At 40.2% G+C, this 21772-nt stretch overlaps 1 protein-coding gene across 2 annotated transcripts in view; it reads right to left on the bottom strand.

The window, feature by feature from the left end:
• LOC128687535 (ATP-dependent Clp protease proteolytic subunit-like) overlaps positions 1–21772 on the bottom strand; it is a 254816-nt gene that overhangs the window by 77310 nt on the left and 155734 nt on the right. For both annotated transcript variants that reach the window (XM_070086866.1, XM_070086865.1), the window contains 2 exons: positions 9022–9113; positions 7520–7712 (listed from right to left, as the gene is read on the bottom strand). In XM_070086866.1, the coding sequence (XP_069942967.1) occupies positions 7520–7712; positions 9022–9113 (285 nt within the window). The remainder of the gene's footprint in view (positions 1–7519; positions 7713–9021; positions 9114–21772) is intronic.

Genomic DNA, 21772 nt, shown 5'->3' with positions numbered 1-21772 from the left:
AAATTGTAATTATCAGAACATAAAAATTATATAAAATAATATGAAAAATAGAAAAAAGGTATATTGGCAACACTTCTGCAAGCGGCAGGACTCCATGTTGCCATCACATGAGCATCCAGTGCCAACTTCTCTGCCTCATATCTCTTTAAGTACTGACCCTATTTTTTTTTTATTCTAAAACACTTAAAAAATGTGCTCATATTCGAGGCGCTGCACAAGTGAACGTATATATACGTTTGGACCATTTAAGGATTAAAAAACAACAGCAATTTTTCCGAAAAATTTTCGACCCTGAGAACAAGTTTAACCCTTCTCAGATTAACCCCAAAAGGGTTAATCTGAGAAGGGTTAACCCTTTGAGGGTCCGTCCCCTAGATCTACGGCTTTGAGTTCAGGGTCCAAACCGTAGATCTACGTCATGAGCTCAGCTCACTCTGATAAACTGTGAGTGGTACATTTGGGCCAAGATATGAGAGAATACATCTATGTGGTATGTGTGCACCACATAAAACAGATCCTGCAGCACGCTGTGTATAATGAGAGAAAAAACTGAAATCATGATTTTTCGATAAAAAAAAGTGACTTTGCAGTGTTTTTTCGTATGTTTTTTATAATTCTATTTGTGATTTCTTGGTCTTATGTGATAGAATGGAAGACAGATTACAGAAACAGAGATGACTTTGATTGGTTTTAGCACTGGAAATGGCTTGAAACTGAGCTCAAAGTAGCAGAAATGATAAATTTTTGCCGATATTCAAGAGTAAACAAACAACCTCACACGTCTAATACACGCCAGCTGGTGGGTCTAATACACATTCACAAATATGGTGATGATATTTATACAATTATTACAGTATTGCATAACAGTAAATCTTCTATTTTTTGGTGTGAATAAAAATTCATTATGTGAATAAAAAATCAAAATGGAATTTATTTGTAAAGTCTCAAAACATAACTAATGAACAGAGGAAATGTTAGTTTAGTGCCAGGAATGCCTACATTGTTTATTCTGGACCCTATTTTGAAATTGGAATATTTTGAACTTTGTGTTAAATTGGCAAAATTAACAATTTCCGATCACTTTAATTTGTAGTTGAAACAGTTGACTTGGCGATTTCTTGTGCTCAATCGATAGAAGTAATACTAGTGAAATAGCTAAGAATTTGGTTGACTGGAATAATGTAATTGGCCTAAAATGGGAGTCAAAGTCGGCAAAATCGCCGATTCGTAAATATCGCTGACACATCAAAATTAGCGAGAGCATAATTTCATCAATTTTCCATCAAATTTCGTACTTTTTGTTTTATTACCTTCACAAAAAGATTCTCTACCATTTCATAAGAAAAATAACAAATTTTTTTTTTGCAAATTCTTGGACACTGGGGCACCACTTCAGATTTGGGCCTTGGACCCTGAAGGGGTTAAACTTGTTCTCAGGGTCAAAAATTTTTCGGAAAAAAAAAAAAAAATTCTTATGAAAAGATAGAGAATCTTTTCCTGATCATAATGACACCAAAAGTATGAAACTTGATGGAAAACTTATGGAATTATGCTCTCGCAAAGTCAGCAGTCTCGACGATGTACGCATCGGCGATTTCGCCCACTTTGAGCCCTATTTTCGGCCAATTCCAGTGTACTAGTTGACAAAAATCGTAATTATTTCGCTAGAGCTCTATTTTTCTATCGAACAAGTACAAGAAACCACCCATTTACCAATTTCAACTATCCAATAAAGTGGTCAGAAATTAGCAATTTTGCCAATTTCACACAAATTTTAAAATATCCCAATTTCCAAACAGGGTCCAGAATAAACAAGACAGACATTCCTGGCACTAAAATAACATTTTCACTGTTCATTAGTCACGTCCTCACGCCCCTCTTACATTTTTTTTGCTTTCCACTTTGAATTTTTATTCTCACAAAAAATAGAAGATTTACTGTTATGCAGACTACTGCATTAGTGTAGAAATGGTGTAAGTAATATCAGCGCACTTGTGAAAGAATATCAGACTCACCAGTTGATGTGTACTGGACACGTGGCATGATTTGTTTACTTTTGAACTTTGGCAAAAATCGAACATTTCTGCTACTTTGAGCTCAATTTCAAGGTACTTTTCATTATGAAACCAATCAAAATCATCTCAATTTCTGTAATATGTCTTCCATTCTATAAAATGAGACCAGGAAAACTAGAATACAACCATAAATACCATATGAAAATACAGTGCAAAGTCACTGTTTTAAACCAAAAACACGGTGAAAGTTTTTTTTCCTCATTATGCACTGTGTGCTGCAGGATTTTTTTTTTATACTTTGCACACTGACCATATAAACCCATTCTTTCATATGTAGGACTACCAGCATTCTCTCGCTACATTTGAAAGCGCTAGAATTTAGGCATACTAATACGTCAATAACCCTGGTGCATAAGCCGTACTAGTATGTCGGAAACCCTGAAAGGGTTAAGAAATACCCAACCTGCATGTGGGATTGCAGAGAACTTGTTTTTGATAGTGTAGAGATTACACTACTAGGAAAGGCAAATATCATAAGTAAAAAGAGAAACAGTCTAAGATAAATAATTGAATAATATTAATGTAAGTGCAATCCGGTGGCAGGAAATATGTCACACATGATGAATATCTGTGAAAACAAGGGAATAAAGAATGCCCTCTTCATTTTTATATATAACTTAAAAAAATTAGTTCAATTGTTCATATTTGAACAAAATAAACCTACCATCTGACTTACGACCTGCTCGACTTACGACCACTCGACTTATGACCACTCGACTTACGACCACTCGACTTACGACCATGTTTTTTTTGCCAAATTTTTGGGAAATAAACAACTATTTGTGTTGTACACAGTGTTTATCCTAAACCTTACAGTATAAAATAAAGTACTAACAGCATAAAAAGTAAAGTAAAACATGAAATACCAAAGTAAAACAATAAAATAAAGTCATTACAAAAATGTGATGTTGATATTCAGTAGTACAGTTCGACTTATGACCATTTCGACTTACGACCAGTTTCTCGGAACCGAACTCGGTCATGAGTCGGATGGTAGGTATATAATACAGTGATCCCTCGATAATTGTAAGGCACGATAGACGTAATTTTCAAAAATCGTAACGTTATTTTCATCAAAACATTGGCTCGCGAATCGTTGTTCATCCAGGACGCGTACACATGGCTCCAAGCCACCTCGCCCTCCCTTCCCAGCCAGTGTGCCATTGTTTACCAGTGAGTGACGGTCCCCTCATAATATTCCATTCATTTTAGTGCGTGCAACTGCTAAATAAGCTACCATGGCTCCAAAGAAACCTCCTAGTGCCAGGCCTTTGGTACAGAAGGTCAGAAATACGATTGAATTCAAGAAAAACATCATTGAACAATATGAAAGTGGCGTAAGTGTGGCCAAACTGGCCAGGATGTATAACAAACCCCATACAACCATAGCTTCCCTCGTGGCCAATAAAAAGGAAATCAAGGAAGCTGTTGTTGCAAAGGGGGTAAATATGCTGACAAAAATGAGATCACCAGTGCTGAGAAGTTATTATTGGTGTGGATAAAGAATTAAGAGTAAGACAGAGAAAAGGATAGCAGATGAACAAGGAGGCTCTAGGAAAGGTAGGGGGTGTGTGGACCAGTTGTTTACAGTGAAACATATAAGTGAACAGTATTTAGATAAGGCTAAAGAGGTCTTTGTGGCATTTATGGATTTGGAAAAGGCATATGACAGGGTGGATAGGGGGGCAATGTGGCAGATGTTGCAAGTGTATGGTGTAGGAGGTAGGTTACTGAAAGCAGTGAAGAGTTTTTACGAGGATAGTGAGGCTCAAGTTAGAGTATGTAGGAAAGAGGGAAATTTTTTCCCAGTAAAAGTAGGCCTTAGACAAGGATGTGTGATGTCACCGTGGTTGTTTAATATATTTATAGATGGGGTTGTAAGAGAAGTAAATGCGAGGGTCTTGGCAAGAGGCGTGGAGTTAAAAGATAAAGAATCACACACAAAGTGGGAGTTGTCACAGCTGCTCTTTGCTGATGACACTGTGCTCTTGGGAGATTCTGAAGAGAACTTGCAGAGATTGGTGGATGAATTTGGTAGGGTGTGCAAAAGAAGAAAATTAAAGGTGAATACAAAAAAGAGTAAGGTTATGAGGATAACAAAAAGATTAGGTGATGAAAGATTGAATATCAGATTGGAGGGAGAGAGTATGGAGGAGGTGAATGTATTCAGATATTTGGGAGTGGACGTGTCAGCGGATGGGTCTATGAAAGATGAGGTGAATCATAGAATTGATGAGGGAAAAAGAGTGAGTGGTGCACTTAGGAGTCTGTGGAGACAAAGAACTTTGTCCTTGGAGGCAAAGAGGGGAATGTATGAGAGTATAGTTTTACCAACGCTCTTATATGGGTGTGAAGCATGGGTGATGAATGTTGCAGTGAGGAGAAGGCTGGAGGCATTGGAGATGTCATGTCTGAGGGCAATGTGTGGTGTGAATATAATGCAGAGAATTCGTAGTTTGGAAGTTAGGAGGAGGTGCGGGATTACCAAAACTGTTGTCCAGAGGGCTGAGGAAGGGTTGTTGAGGTGGTTCGGACATGTAGAGAGAATGGAGCGAAACAGAACGACTTCAAGAGTGTATCAGTCTGTAGTGGAAGGAAGGCGGGGTAGGGGTCGGCCTAGGAAAGGTTGGAGAGAGGGGGTAAAGGAGGTTTTGTGTGCGAGGGGCTCGGACTTCCAGCAGGCATGCGTGAGCGTGTTTGATAGGAGTGAATGGAGACAAATGGTTTTTAATACTTGACGTGCTGTTGGAGTGTGAGCAAAGTAACATTTATGAAGGGGTTCAGGGAAACCGGCAGGCCGGACTTGAGTCCTGGAGATGGGAAGTACAGTGCCTGCACTCTGAAGGAGGGGTGTTAATGTTGCAGTTTAAAAACTGTAGTGTAAAGCACCCTTCTGGCAAAACAGTGATGGAGTGAATGATGGTGAAAGTTTTTCTTTTTTGGGGCACCCTGCCTTGGTGGGAATCGGCCAGTGTGATAATAAAAAAAAAATAAAGAAGAAACAATTAGCAGGAGATAGTCTTATGCAGTCGATTATTTGTGAAAAAGCTAGGCAGTTGCATGACGATCTTGTAAAGAAATTGCCTGCAATGAGTACTGATATTGGTGAATTTAAGGCCAGCATAGGCTGGTTTGAGAGATTTAAAAACTGTAGTGGCATACACAGTGTGATAAGGCATGCCGAGGCTGCCAGTTCAGACAAAGTTGCAGCTACAAAATTCATAAGTGAATTCAAGGAGTACATAGAGGCTGGAGGACTGAAACCTGAGCAAGTGTTCAATTGTTATGAAACAGACCTCTTTTGGAGGAAAATGTCAAAGAGGACCTACATTACTCAGGAGGAAAAGGGACTGCCAGGACACAAGCCTATGAAAGACAGGCTGACGCTCATGTTCTGTGCTAATGCTAGTGGGGATTGCAAAGCGAAGCCGTTACTAGTGTACCATTCTGAAAATCCCAGAGTGTTCAGAAAAAACAATGTTATGAAGAGTAAATTGTGTGTGTTTTGGAGATCTAATAATAAGGCATGGGTCACTAGTGTGGCCCTAGTGTGAAGAATTACCTCCTGGAAATGAAATTGGATCTCAAGTGCCTCCTGCTAATGGACAATGCACCTGCTCATCCTCCAAACGTGGATGACCTAATTCTGGAGGAGTTTGGGTTCATCACAGTAAAGTTCGTGCCCCTAATACCACTCCTCTCCTCCAGCCCATGGACCAGCAGGTCATTTCAAACTTTAAAAAACTCTACACCAAAGCAGTGTTTCAAAGGTGCTTTAATGTGACCTCAGACACTCACTTGACCCTAAGAGAGTTTTGGAAAGATCACTTCAGCATCCTCCACTGCATAAGCCTTATAGGTAAGGCTTGAGAGGGAGTGACTACCAGGACTTTGAACTCTTCTTGGAGAAAATTGTGGCCAGATTGTGTCCACAAGAGGGATTTTGAAGGGTTTGGGGCTGACCTTGATGAGCCTACGACAGATGTGAAATCTATTGTGGCATTGGGGAGTTCCATGGGGTTGGATGCGAGTTTGGAGGATGTGGAAGAGTTGGTGGAGGATCACAAAGAAGAGCTAACCACTGAGGAGCTGCAAGAGCTTCAGAAGGAACAGCAACAGACCGCAGCTCAGAATATTGCTGCAGAGGAGGAGGAGGAAGAGAGATGGAAGAAGTTGCCTTCTTCCGAAATTAAGAAGATTTTTGAAATGTGGGGTAAAATGGAAAGATTTATGGAGAAACATCACTCTGACAGGGCTGTTGCAAGCCATGTCGGCAACATGTACAGTGACAAAGTCTTGACCCATTTTAGGGAAGTTTTAAAGAGACACCAGAAACAGAGCTCTCTGGACAAGTATTTAGTGCCATAGGTGTACAGTGACTCTAAAGCTGGTCCTAGTGGCATTAAGAAACAGAGAAGAGAAGTAACCCTAGAAAAGCACTTGGTACCTGAGGTGTTGATGGAAGGGGATTCCCCTTCCAAAAAGTAACTAATCCAATCTCTCTCCTCCTCCAGTCTTCCATACACTAAAAAGAATCGCCAATAAAGGTAAGTGTTATGCTGTTAATGTTTCATTCATCATGTCCCATTGTATTGTTTATGTACTACATCTATATTACATGTAAAAAAAATTTTTGTTTTAACACTTCTGGGTGTCATGAACGGATTAATTGTATTTACATTATTTCTTATGGAGAAAATAGATTCGAAAATCGTCAATTTCGATAATAGTCACACTTCCAGGAACGGATTAATTACAAAAAACAAGGGACCACTGTATGTATATGATGCTGACAATAACATTCTAGTAGGTAGTAGGTTGGTAGACAGCAACCGCCCAGGGAGGTACTACCATCCTGCCAAGTGAGTGTAAAACGGAAACATGTAATTGTTTTACATGATAGTAGGATTGCTGGTGCCTTTTTTCTGTCTCATAAACATGCAAGATTTCAGGTACGTCTTGTTACTTCTACTTACACTTAGGTCACACTACACATACATGTACAAGCATATATATACACACCCCTCTGGGTTTTCTTCTATTTTCTTTCTAGTTCTTGTTCTTGTTTATTTCCTCTTATCTCCATGGAGAAATGGAACAGACTTTTTCCTCCGTAAGCCATGCGTGTTGTAAGAGGCAACTAAAATGCCGGGGGCAAGGGGCTAGTAACCCCTTCTCTTGTATAAATTACTAAATTTAAGAGAAACTTTCGTTTTTCTTTTTAGGCCACCTTGCCTTGGTGGGATATGGTTGGTTTGTTGGAAAAAAAAAAATAACATTTTAAAGATATGTATATTAACATGTTACTACCAAAAAAAATTATTTATGGGGGGGGGACTTGGAGACACTAAGGTTATTTTAGGGGACTTCAGCCCCCAAGCCCCCCCCCCCCCCCTGGTGCCACCACTGGTAAGTGTGGATGTGAAAGAAGAGAAGAGACTAACGTGAGCTCCACCATGAGGCTGGTGAATCATGATGCGTGCATGTGGTAATGAGTGTCTCATTCCCGGAGTACCAGCAGCTAGCAGAAGAGATGCCATGGAACATGCTTGACCCACACACCATGTAGCAATAGGTGGCTGTACGTACTGCATGGTGTCATAGATTCCCAAACCAGACGTTACAACACCTCCTGGACTATAAGGAAGAAATAGCAATATCTAAATTTTAGTTTATAAATACTGCAATAAATAAATCAATGCTTATCCAGCAATATGACACTTGCCTTAAACATTATTTACTGGTCTTGTTTGATCCAGCACCTTAACAAATACTGCAAACAAAGGATTGTGCAAAACAAAAGCATCGTGCACCTCCATTTTCTGCACCACAAACTTTTGTAATATTATTAATGTTATTATATTTATTTACATAATTAAGACCTCTAATAGAGTATAAAACAAATTATCATACAAACATACCTGCCATGGTGTCAAGACAAGGCTACAAGACTGATCACATTTTCTCACCGATTTCAAAATAAATATATTTCTTCACAGCTGCACCTTCTTTCTCTCCGTTTATTTAGTGTTATAAAATGATACTAAGAGGGTAAAGTAAGGGGGGATGGATAATACATAATTACCAGATCACTACAATAATGACTAATAACATCAAATTATTGATAATGATCCTACACAACATGTAATTCCTGACAAAACACACTTAAATATCCCAAACATCATAAGGAGTATCATAAGGAGTAGACCATGAAGACTCTACCAGCAACATAGTAGACTGTCTACATGAAGACTCTACCAGCAACATAGTAGACTGTCTACATGAAGACTCTACCAGCAACATAGTAGACTGTCTACATGAAGACTCTACCAGCAACATAGTAGACTGTGTACATGAAGACTCTACCAGCAACATAGTAGACTATGTACATGAAGACTCTACCAGCAACATAGTAGACTGTGTACATGAAGACTCTACCAGCAACATAGTAGACTATGTACATGAAGACTCTACCAGCAACATAGTAGACTGTGTACATGAAGACTCTACCAGCAACATAGTAGACTGTGTACATGAAGACTCTACCAGCAACATAGTAGACTATGTACATGAAGACTCTACCAGCAACATAGTAGACTGTGTACATGAAGACTCTACCAGCAACATAGTAGACTGTGTACATGAAGACTCTACCAGCAACATAGTAGACTATGTACATGAAGACTCTACCAGCAACATAGTAGACTATGTACATGAAGACTCTACCAGCAACATAGTAGACTGTGTACATGAAGACTCTACCAGCAACATAGTAGACTGTGTACATGAAGACTCTACCAGCAACATAGTAGACCATGTACATGAAAACTCTACCAGCAACATAGTAGACTGTGTACATGAAGACTCTACTAGCAACATAGTAGACTGTGTACATGAAAACTCTACTAGCAACATAGTAACTGGTCAATACACCCTGAATACAAACCTGTTAATGTACATGTGAATGGGCTTCTTGGTATTTTCTGACTGCAGGAAAAGAAGCTGCGCAATAACCAAACTTGATATGTTATCATCTATCTGAAATAAAATATGTATTAAAAAAACAAGTACCAGTATAAACTCATAAATACCAACTTCATAAACACAAAAAATTACAGAGACCTCTCAAAACAGACTAACAGAAGGGATTGTCCAAGTGTCCATTAAATCAGAGTAATATTAATAAGAGAAAGAAATGTAACAAAATAATGCACTGTACACCTAATATAGTACTGTACACACAACTTACAAATACAATAGGGGCCCACTTATACGATAGGTTAGGTTCCAGCCGGAAAGCGGACATCGCCAGAAAGCAGAACGCCATTTTTTCCACTTATAAATGCATATAAATGCCAGATAACAAGTTTACAGTAACATATATTAAGTTAGCAATAGAATTAGGTAATAAAAACAATAAAAAGTAAAATACACACATAGTACACTCATTACTTACATTAAAATATTTGTAGTCTTAATGTAGGGTTTAATCAGTTCCAGAGAGCTAGCCTTTAGTCGAATTAGCAGTTATTCGAATTAATTTTCCCCATAAGAAATACAGTGGACCCCCGCCTTACGATGACATCACGTTATGTTAAATCCACCATACGATACATTTTAATGCAAAATTTTTGCCTCGCCTCAAGCTAAAAAACTTGTCTTATGTGATTCGTCCAGGACGCGTCCCATGTGTGGCCTCAGCACCAGTGTTTACAAGCCAGCCAGTGCGGTCGCATCTACGCATACATTCGGTACATTTCACATTATCCCAGTGTTTTTAGTGCTTGTAACTGCAAAATAAGTCACCATGGACCCCAAGAAAGCTTCCAGTGCCCTCCCTGTGGTAGCAAGGGTGAGAATTAGTATGGAATTGAAAAAGAGATTAAGGAAAAGTGTGCAAAGTGGGTTGAATTGCAAACCTTTATGGATGAAAATCACCCTCACACAGCTATTGCAAATTATGCTGGTGACTATTACAATGACTATGTTGTGAACCACTTTAGACAAATCATAAAGGAACGATAGGTACAGAACTCTATGGACAAATATGTTGTGTGACAGAGGTCCAGTGACTCTCAAGCTGGTCCTAGTGGCATTAAAAGAAGAAGAGAAGTAACCCCGGAAAAGGGATTGATACCTCAAGTCCTACTGGAAGGGGATTCCCCTTGTAAACAATAACAACTTCCACACTCTCCCCTCCTCCCATCCCATCAATCATCATCAGATCTTCAATAAAGGTAAGTGTCATGTATTCTATTCTTAGTAGAGTATTAATTGTGCATGTCTTCTTCAATGTGGTAAAAAATTTTGTTTTTTTCATACTTTGGGGTGTCTTGCACAGATTAATTTGATTTCCATTATTTCTTATAGAGAAAATTAATTCGCCTTACGATAATTTCGGCATACGATGAGCTCTCAGGAACAGATTAATATCGTAAGGTGGGGGTCCACTGTAATGGAAATCCAATTAATCCATTCCAGACAGCCAAAAGCACTAAAAAAAATAATTTTTTTCTACATGAAATATACATTTCCCTACACAGAAAACAATGAGACATGCCTAATACATACATATATACAGTAAATACTAAAATGACACTTAACTTTATTGAAGAGTATTGATGAGTGATGAGACACTGTTTTTCTTGAACACTCTGAGATTTTCAGAGTGATACATGAGTAAAGGCTTCACTTTGCAATCCCCACTAGCATTACAACAAAACATGAGAGTTAGGCTGTCTTTCATAGGCTTGTGTCCTGGAAGTGCCTTTTCCTCCTGAGTAATGAGTAATGTAGGTCCTGTTTGGCATTTTCGTCCAGAACAGGCCTGTTTCGTCACAAACACTTGTTGGGGTTGGAATTTTCAGCTTCACACTGTGTATGCCACTGCAATTCTTAATCACTCAAACCAACCTTTGCTGGCCTTAAATTCACCAATATGAGCACTAGTTCCAGGCATTTTTTCCTGTTCACCTGGGTGTTAGTTGACTGGTGTGAGTCGCATCCTAGGGGACAAGACTAAGGACCCCAATGGAAATAAGTTAGACAGTCCTCGATGATGCACTGACTTTCTTGGGTTATCCTGGGTGGCTAACCCTCTGGGGTTAATTGTTTCTCAGTAATCTTGATCAGCCACACCAACAACAGTCTCTCCACATCTTCAAGCAGTACAGCTGACCATGGTGCAGCAGCAGCTGACGGTGGTGCGGCAACAGCTGACGGTAGTGCAGCAGCAGCAGCAGCAGCTGACCGTAGTACGACAGTATCTCGATAGTATTTCTCACCCTTTTTACCACAGGGTTAGCACTAGAAGCTTTCTTGAGGCCCATGGTGGCTTATTTAGAGGTTACAAGCACTGAAAACACTGGAATAATACAAAATATATCGCAGGTACACACGGAATCGACTGCAACAGCTTGTAAACATTGGCACACTGAGTCTTAGAGTGGCTGGGCCCGCTCAGGTCATGCTCTGGCCGCATGGACACATTTAGGACGAAAGCCATTAGATGAGTTTTTCGCTGTTGGTAGAGCCAATATTTTTATGCCGAAGAGCGCCGTTAGACGAATTTGGCGTTAGTCGATGCCGTCGTTGGTCAGGGGTCCACTGCAGTAAGAGGGCAGATGTGGTAGTCAGGTGTGGTAGGTATAACCACCCCACCCGCACATAATAAACACTGAAAGCGCCCTAGACCGATAAAATGCATATACAGTACGCTCATTATTTACTTTAAAATATTTAGTCTTAATTTATTTATTTATTTATTTATTTATTTACAATTTGAGCACACATACAGAGGTACAAAAAAATACAGATAAGAGCAGCATGCCAAAGCCACTTATACTATGCATAGCATTACGGGCTGGCTTAAAATTAACTTAAGATTAACTAAGCAATGATGAAATCAGTGATAAAACATTAATGTAAACAGATAACTATAAAGCACAAGTGAGTATTACAAAGACAGGTCATATGGTTGCATGCATTGTTGTACATTCAGTCGTATGGAGTATTCTGTTAGGTAGTGTATTTAAAAAATAATAAAGTTAGATTGGGTTTTAGGTTTAACATTTATGTGATATAATTGTGAGAAACATTTAATGTAGGGTGAGAGGTGATTAAACAAGATAAAATGAATAAATTAGAGAACGAGTAAATGTGAGAGGACAGAGACACAGAGTCTGTAAACAAGCAGATGAACTCGTCTTGTTATGGTTGATACACATTCATTTCCATGTTTGTGGAACTTATACCATAATACAAACACCTTACATTGTGTACAAGTAAAATAAATAAAGAGCAACACTCCCATTCTCATGTAACACACCAAGTTTAGAATGAATGATGCTCTGGGTGAAGGCATACGAAAGGAATAATTTTCTACAATTACTCCAGTAATACTATTGTGTATGCATTTTCTTCAGATCTGAACTATAAAAAATGTTATTCTTTCTGACACTCTGACAAGACTGGAAAAACTCTCATATTTATGTTAATTTATTCTACTGTGGAGTATATTTATCATGTTTATATGTTACATAGCATATTTATTACATAATTTTGAAACAATATCATAAACACTGTAAAATTAACTTAATACAGTTCGGTTTGCAAGAAGGTAAAAAATTTGGAGCATCACCTGCGGGATATTTCCCTAGCTCAGGTGGCTGCCTAGCTGTGGGTGAGACCACTGCCTCCAGTTTGTACAAGTAATCCTTTGACTGTTTCGGTCATATACATATACGTCTTAAAAGCCACCGTGTTTGACGTATTAATACACAAATTCTAGAGGCTTCAAATCAAGCAGGACAAAGCTGGTAGGCCCACATGTGAGAGAATGGGTCTCCATGGTCAGTGTGCACCATATAAAAAAAATCGGGGAGCCAGTGGTACACTGTGGGAATGCCATTTCAGTAGTCCTTATTCAGCATGCCTAGTGGTAAGAAATATGTGACTCTGCAGCAAATCTGGGACTCTACTCTTCCCAAGTGATGCTCTAACACAGATGGAAGTGTCAGTAAGATCAATTTCATGGTTATGAGGAGTTTGTGACCAAAAGCAATGCCCAGGATACCAGAAGAATAAAAGGAGAATGAGAGGGAGAGAATAAGAGGATGAGAGAGATAATGAGTGAGAGATGAGAGAGAATGAATGAGGGAGAATGAAAGAGAATGAGGAAGAGAATGGGAGAGAATGAGAGAGAGAATGAGAGAGAGAATGAGAGAATGAGAGAGAGAATGAGAGAATGAGGGAGAGAATGAGAGACAGATAATTAGGTAGTAGGCTGGAGAGGAAGCCAGCATCCGACCCCACTGTTTTGACAGGCAGTAGGGGGAGTGAGTAATGAGACAATATGTCATTTTGACAGCTGCTGAACCCTGACTCAGAACAATTAGAAGTTCACACACTCACTCACAACACAAGCTTGCTGAAGATAATAGCAGTTATATGAAAGTGTCCAGTGACTATATATGTGTAAATACACCTACCATCTGACTTACGACTGAGTTCGGTTCTGAGAAACCGGTCGTAATTCGAAATGGTCATAAGTCGAACTTTACTACTGAATATCAACAAAACATTTTTGTAATGACTTTATTTTATTGTTTTATTTTGGTATTTCATGTTTACTTTACTTTTTATGTTGTTAGTACTGTATTTTATACTGTAAGGTTCAGGATAAACACTGTGTACAACACAAATAGTTGTTTATTTCCCAGAAATTTGGCATAAAAAACACGGTCGTAAATCGAGTCGTCGTAAGTCGAGCAGGTCGTAAGTCGGATGGTAGGTGTATATATTACAGAAACCAGAAGGAAGGAAGAAAGGAAGGCAGGAAGGAAGAAAGGACGAGATGAAAGGAAGGAAGGAAAAATGTAAGGAAGGAAGGAAAGAAGAAGTAAGGAAGAAAGGAAGGTACGTAGGTAGGTAGGAAAGGAAGGAAGGAAGGCAGGTAGGAAGGAACATAGGAAGGAAGGTAGGAAGGAATGCAGGAAGGTAGGAAGGAAGGAATGATGACCATTTACCTAGGATGACTACCTAACACAACTGCCTGCTAATACTTTGAAGAAAACTGCTCAGAAAAGGCGTTTTGTCTGTGCACATAAAAAAAAAAATGCCCACAAAAATGCACACACTTGTTTCATGTGTGAGGAGTGTAAAACACCATTGTGTATGAAACCATGTTTCAAAGAGTTCCACAAGCTGCAGAACTTCTAGGGACATGTCTAGTGACTGTACATTTGTATATACAGTGGACCCCCACATAGCGACTTTAATCCGTGCAAGAGGGCTCATTGTTATGCGAAATGATCGGTATGCGAATGAATTTTCCCCATAAGAAATAATGGAAATCAAATTAATCCGTGCAAGACACCCAAAAGTATGAAAAAAAAAATTTTACCACATGAAATATACATTTTCCTACACACAAAGAGAAGGATACATGCACAATAGTAGAGTAGTACATGCACAATATATATTGTGCATGTACTACTCTACTAAATGAAGAATAAATGACACTTACCTTTATTGAAGATGCAGCAATGACTGATGAGACACTGTGTCCTGGGAGTGCCTTTTCCTCCTGAGTACTGTAGGTCCTGTTTGGCATTTTCTTCCAGAACAGGCCTTATCACACTGTGTATGCCACTACGATTCTTAAATCTCTCAAACCAACCTTTGCTGGCTTTAAATTCACCAATATGAGCACTAGTTCCAGGCATTTTTCCCTGTTCACCTGGGTGTTAGTCGACTGGTGTGGGTTGCATCCTGGGAGACAAGATTAAGGACCCCAATGGAAATAAGTTAGACAGTCTTCGATGACACTGACTTTTTTGGGTTATCCTGGGTGGTAAATCCTCTGGGGTTAATTGTTTCTTGGTATTCTCAATAAGCCACACCAACAACGGTGCTACAGCAGCAGCAGCAGCAGCAGCTGACAGTGCTACAGCAGCAGCAGATGATGCTACAGCAGTAGCAGATGGTACTACAGCAGCAGCTGACGGTGGTACAGCAGCAGCAGCAGCTGACAGTGCTACAGCAGCAGCAGACGATGCTACAGCAGCAGCAGACGGTACTACAGCAGCAGCAGACGGTACTACAGCAGCAGCAGCAGCAGCTGACAGTGGTACAACAGCAGCAGCAGCTGACGGTGCTACAGCAGCAGCAGCAGCTGACAGTGCAGCAGCAGCAGCAGCAGCAGCAGCTGACGGTGGTACAGCAGCAGCAGCAGCTGTACCACCAATAGTAGCGATGGTTGATTGGGGTTCATTATACAACCTGGCCAGCTCGGAGACACGCACTCCACTTTCATACTTATCAATGATCTTTTTCTTCATCTCTATAGTAATTCTCACCCTTATTGCTGTAGGGTTGGCACTAGAAGCTTTCTTGGGGCCCATGGTCACTTATTTTGCAGATAAAATCACCAAAAACACTGTAATAATACGAAATGTTCCGATTGTATGCTTGGATGTTACCGCGGAGGCTGGCTGGTAAACAATGCCACCGGCGGCACATGTGAGGCTGGCTAAGGGCGCACATTGGATGCGTCTCGGACGAACAGCGGTGAGCGGGTTTTTGAGCGGTATGCGAGGCAAAATTTTTGCGATAAAAGCGAGCGGTATGCGGATTAAACGTTATGTGATGCCGACGGTATGCGGGGGTCCACTGTATATTATAAAACAACAGTAATAAACAATTTTTTGTATTGCGCGTGTAAACAAGTTTTATAAACAATATATTGATAATTATGTTAGTGCGCTTATTGTGTTGTATACGAGTGTATATATGTACAGTGGTCCCTCAATTATCGTCCACAATCCGTTCCTGGAAGTGGGACTGTTATCGAAATAGACAATTTTTGAATCAATTTTCCCCATAAGAAATAATGTAAATACAATTAATCCGTTCCTGACACCCAGAAGTATTAACCCTTTCGCGGTTTCGGACGTACTAGTACGTCTTACTTGCAGGGGTTTTTGACGTACTAGTATGCATAAATTTTAGCGCCGTCAAATCTCGCGGGAAAAGGCTGGTAGGCCTAGATGTGAGAGAATGGGTCTGTGTGGTGGGTGTGCACAGTAGAAAAAAAATCTGGGACCCAGTGCTGTATTGTGGGAACGTCATCTTAGTAAACAATGTCCACCATGCCTCACGGTAAGAAGGTCCTCACTCCTCGGCGAATTGGGACACTTTTGTTCCCCAGTGACAGTACTAATACAGATGGAAGTGCCAGTGAAGATGAGTTTCAAGGCTTTGGTGAGGTTTTGACCGAAACTAATGACCATAATATCGGTAATAGTGAGGAAAACCCAGACGACCCTCAGCCTTCCGCCTCTGGTGCTGGGCCGTCTTGTTCACATTCAGTTGTATCAGAATCAAAAAGGAAACTCCTATTTTCTCAAATCCCAAACTCAGATGTGAGCATTTGTGATAATACTGATAGTGATTATGAACTACAAGCTCTACAAACTAGTTCCAGCAGTGACAGTGAAGTGCAATATTCCCCAGTGAAGTGTCAGTATATACGATGATATATGCTCTCTGGTAGTGTGCCATATGCTATTCCAAGGGGAAGGAGAACATCTCGGAGTACATCCCGTGGCTGTACAACAGGAACTGGCAGTGAAAATGACGATGATACTGTTGCAATTGGGATGGAAAATGTGCATGGTGCTGGTTGTTGGGAAAGACACATATGCAACAGTTAGGTATCTTTATTGTGAAACGTTTCGCCTACACAGTAGGCTTCTTCAGTAAGCGAAACGTTTCACAATAAAGATACCTAACTGTTGCATATGTGTCTTTCCCAACAACCTGTCGGTATTTTATACCATTTTAATGTTCAATGGTGCTGGTAGTGGTGGTGCCGGGCGTGAGGCACCAGCAGTGGGTCATGCTGCCACACACGCCGCTGCCTCGGCTGATCTACAACAAAGGCCACCATCCCCCACCTACCACCACACCAGCCTCCACAACCACAACCTCCACAACCACAACCACCTGTCATTGTCCAGTACCCACCAGCAGACCGCACCTGGGATTGGCAGGAAGCAGACAATTTTGTTCTAAATCCCCACCAGTTTGATGACAGCCAAAGTGGAATACGGCCATGTTGTACACTGGGAAACAATGCCACTGAACTGGAATGTTTCGAGTTATTCTTTGACAAACCCCTCATGGAGAGTATTGTCATGGAAAGCAACACATACTACGAGTACACCATAGCAAACACAATACTTTCACCAAAATCATGTCTACACCAGTGGAAGGAGACAACTGTGGCTGAGATGTATCTTTTCTTTGCCACAATAATGCTTATGCCACATGTGTATAAGCACAGAGTGAAATCATGCTGGTCAACAGACCGCCTGATTGCAACCCCAGGTTTCAGTGATATAATGCCAGTGAATGGATTTGTGCTACTATTACGTATGCTTCACTTCTCAGACAAAACCAGGCCTGACAGAAACGACAGGTTATATAAGATTAGGCATGTGTTTGTGTATCTGAAAGAGAAATTCAATGTGTATTTTTATCCCTTCAGGAAGCTTGTAATTGACGAGTCTGATTCTGTTCAAAGGAAGACTCTCTTTCAAGCAGTACGTACATACCAAGCAAGAGGAAACGCTTTGGTATAAAGTTGTTTGTGCTTTGTGATTGTTACAGTGGTCTGGTACTGGATATTATTGTGTACACTGGAAGTTATACATTGCAAAATACCAGGAAGTTATTGGAAATCTCTGGTGATGTGGTTAGATCAATGATAGAACCATACCTTGGTAAGGGGCATATATTATATACAGATAACTGGTACACAAGCCCCACACTCAGTGATTTTTTGCGAGTGAACATGACAGATGTGTGTGGCACAGTGTGTGCAAATCGGAAACACATGCCCAGGTTTGATGCTGGCACTCGTAAAGGTGAGGTGCAGGCGTTTGCTGCCAATGACATCATGGCATTTCGGTGGCATGACAAACGAGATATCACACTGTCATCAGTTCACCCTAATGAAATGGCAGACACTGGCAGGCAGCATAGAGACAACAATGAATCCATTCTAAAACCTGCAGCTGTAATTGATTACACCTTCAATATGTGTTCAGTGGACAAATGTGACATGCAGATTGGGCTTGCTGATTGTGTTTGCAAGAGTTATAAGTGGTACACAGAACTCTTTTTCCATCTTCTGGACATTTCCATGCTGAATGCTTATAATATGTATAAGATGAGGACCAGAAACAAACCACCATATGGCGAATTCTGTTTGTCTGTCATCAGACAAATAGTATTCAAGTACCAAGGAACAACACCTGCAATTGACCGCCCACCAAATTATCAACAACTACCTTCTCGTCTGAAGCATGGTGATCACTTCCTGGTAAAACTGCCTGCTACTGCTTTCAAGAAAAAGGCTCAGAAGAGGTGTTACGTCTGTGCACATACAAGAAAATGCCCACAACAATGCAGAGACACTCGTTTTATGTGTGAGGAGTGTAAAACACCACTGTGCATGACACCATGTTTCAAAGACTTCCACAGGCTGCAGAACTTCTAGAAACATTCCCTGTGACTGTATATGTGTATATAAGATATAGAAAAATAGTAATAAACAACATTTCATATCGTTTGATTGTGTAAATATTTTCTGTAAACAAAACAATGACAAGAGTGTTTACACCGTTATTGTGTAGTATTGAAAAAGAAATAACTTACAAAATTCTGATCATATTGGTCTCACAGGCCATAAAAGTTACTTGGAAAAAGAAAAATTAAAAAATAATAGAAAATAGTACATAAAAACATAAATAAAAGAATACCGGGTGACGGCAGTCTGCGATGTTGCCACATGGTGCACCTTTTTCGTCAACTTCACGCCTCCATATCTCGGTAAGTATTGATGGTAAAAAAATTTTGTTTAGCCTATAATGTTTAGAAAAAAAAAACTTTTTTCATAAGAAAAAATTATTTTTTCTTTTTTGAAATTTGGCCGACCCTGAGAACGAGTCTCTGAGAGGACCTGTCAACCCCCAAAGGGTTAAAACAAAAAATTTTTTACATGAAATATAGATGCAATACATAAACAATACAATGGGATATGATGAATGAAACATTAACAGCACAACGCTTACCTTTATTGGCGATTCTTCTTAGTGTATGGAAGACTGGAGGAGGAGAGAGATTGCATTAGTTACTGTTTGGAAGGGGAATCCCCTTCCATCAACACCTCAGGTACCAAGTGCTTTTCTGGGGTTACTTCTCTGTTTCTTAATGCCACTAGGACCAGCTTGAGAGTCACTGGAATACTGTCTTGCAAAAAAACTGTACAGAGAGCTCTGTTTCTGGCATCTCTTTAAAACTTCCCTAAAATGGGCCAAGACTCTGTCACTGTACAAGTTGCCGATATGGCTTGCAACATCCTTCTCAGGGTGATGTTTCTCCATAAATCTTTCCATCCTACCCCACATTTCAAAAATCTCCTTAATTTCTGAAGAAGGCACCTTCCATTTCTCTTCCTCCTCCTCTGCAGCAAGATTCTGAGCTGCGGTCTGTTACTCTTCCTGCTGAAGCTCTTGCAGCTCCTCAGTGGTTAGCTCTTCTTTGTGGTCCTCCACCAACTCTTCCACATCCTTCAAACTCACATCCAACCCCATGGAACTCCCCAGTTCGACAATAGAGTTCACAACTGACATAGGCTCATCAGGGGCTCCCTCAAACACTTCAAAATCCCTCTTGTGGATACAATCTGGCCACAATTTTCTCCAAGCTGAGTTCCAAGTCCTGGTAGTCACTCCCTCCCAAGCCTTACCTACGAGGCTTATGCAATGGAGGATGCTGAAGTGATCTTTCCAAAACTCTCTTAGGGTCAAGTGAGTGTCTGAGGTCATATTAAAGCACCTTTCAAACATTGCTTTGGTGTAGAGCTTTTTAAAGTTTGAAATGACTTGCTGGTCCATGGGCTGGAGGAGAGAAGTGGTATTCGGAAAAAAAAAAAAAAAAAAATAGAACTTTACTGTGATGAACCCAAACTCCTTCAGAATTAGGTCATCCAAGTTTGGAGGATGAGCAGGTGCATTGTCCATTAGCAGGAGGCACTTGAGATCCAATTTCTTTTCCAGGAGGTAATTCATCACACTAGGGCCAAACACTTCATTGAACCACTCGACGAAAATGTCCCTTGTGACCCATGCCTTATTATTAGATCTCCAAAACACACACAATTTACTCTTCATAACATTGTTTTTCCTAAACACTCTGGGATTTTCAGAATGGTACACTAGTAATGGCTTCACTTTGAAATCCCCACTAGGATTAGCACAGAACATGAGTATCAGCCTCTTTCATAGGCTTGTGTCCTGGCAGTGACTTTCTTCCTGAGTAATGTAGGTCCTCTTTGGCATTTTCTTCCAAAAGAGGCCTGTTTCGTCACAACTGAACACTTGTTCAGGTTTCAGTCCTTCAGCCTCTATGTATTCCTTGAATTCCTGCACATTTTTTTCAGCCGCTTTTTTGTCAGAACTGGCAGCCTCACCATGCCTTATCACACTGTGTATGCCAGTACGCTTCTTAAATCTCTCAAACCAGCCTTTGCTGGCCTTAAATTCACTCACATCACCACTAGTTGCAGGCAATTTCTTTACCAAATCGTCATGCAACTGCCTAGCCTTTTCACAAATTCAGAGGTATTTCTCACCTTTACCAAAGGCTTGGCACTAGGAGCTTTCTTTGGAGCCATGGTAGCTTATTTAGCACTTGCAAGCACTAAAATCAATGGAATATTATGAAATATTTCGTATGAACAAGTGAGGGGACTGTCGCTCACTGGTAAGCAATGGCACACTGGCTGGGAAGGGAGGCCCAGGCGGCTCAGAGCGTGAGTACGTGTCCAGGACGAAAGACGATTAGCGAGTTAATGGACCATTTGCGAGCCAATGTTTAGACGAAATAACAGGATTATTTCCAAAATGAACGACTTTGAGGCTGGACGATTATTGAGGGACCACTGTACATTGCACCTTACTTTGGACTCACAGGCCACAGAAGTTACCGGAAAAAATAAAATAGTGAAAAAAAAAAAAACAAGAAACCTTGGAATGCAAGTAAACCAAAGTTTACCAGGTGAGCGGCATTTTTGCTGATCGCTCTGGAATGGATTACACTTGAAAACTGAAGGTCCACTGTATTTACCTGATTCTTTTTAACCCTTTGACTGTCGCAACCCCAAATCCTGAAGTGTCTCCTGGTGTTGAAGAATTTAAAAAAAAAAATATATTTTCTTATGAAAATGTTAAAATTAATTATCTGAATGTTTTAAGCCCCCAAAATTTTTTTGCGATCAGTACTTACCAAGATATAGAGGCGTAAAGTTGGCAGAAAATGAGCCATGTATGGCTCCTCTCCTCACAAAAGCAGTGTTTCAAAAGTTCTTTGAAGTGACCTCAGACACTGAATTGACCCTAAGAGAGTTCTCAAAACATCACTTCAGTATCCTCAGTTGCATAAACCTTATAGGTAAGGCTTGGGAGGGAGTGACTTGCAGGACTTTGAACTCTGCTTGGAAAAAATTGTGGCCACAATGTGTACAAGAGAGGGATTTTGAAGGGTTTGGGGCTAACCCTCAGGAGCCTATGCCAGTTGTAGAATCTATTGTGTCAGTGGGGAAGTCCATAAGGTTGGAGGTTTGTGGAAAG

Source organism: Cherax quadricarinatus, chromosome 20 (genome assembly GCF_038502225.1).
Source record: "Cherax quadricarinatus isolate ZL_2023a chromosome 20, ASM3850222v1, whole genome shotgun sequence".
Classification (NCBI taxonomy): domain Eukaryota; kingdom Metazoa; phylum Arthropoda; class Malacostraca; order Decapoda; family Parastacidae; genus Cherax; species Cherax quadricarinatus.
The sequence above is the reverse complement of the archived record's forward strand: the minus strand, read 5'-3'. Positions and strand labels throughout refer to the sequence as shown.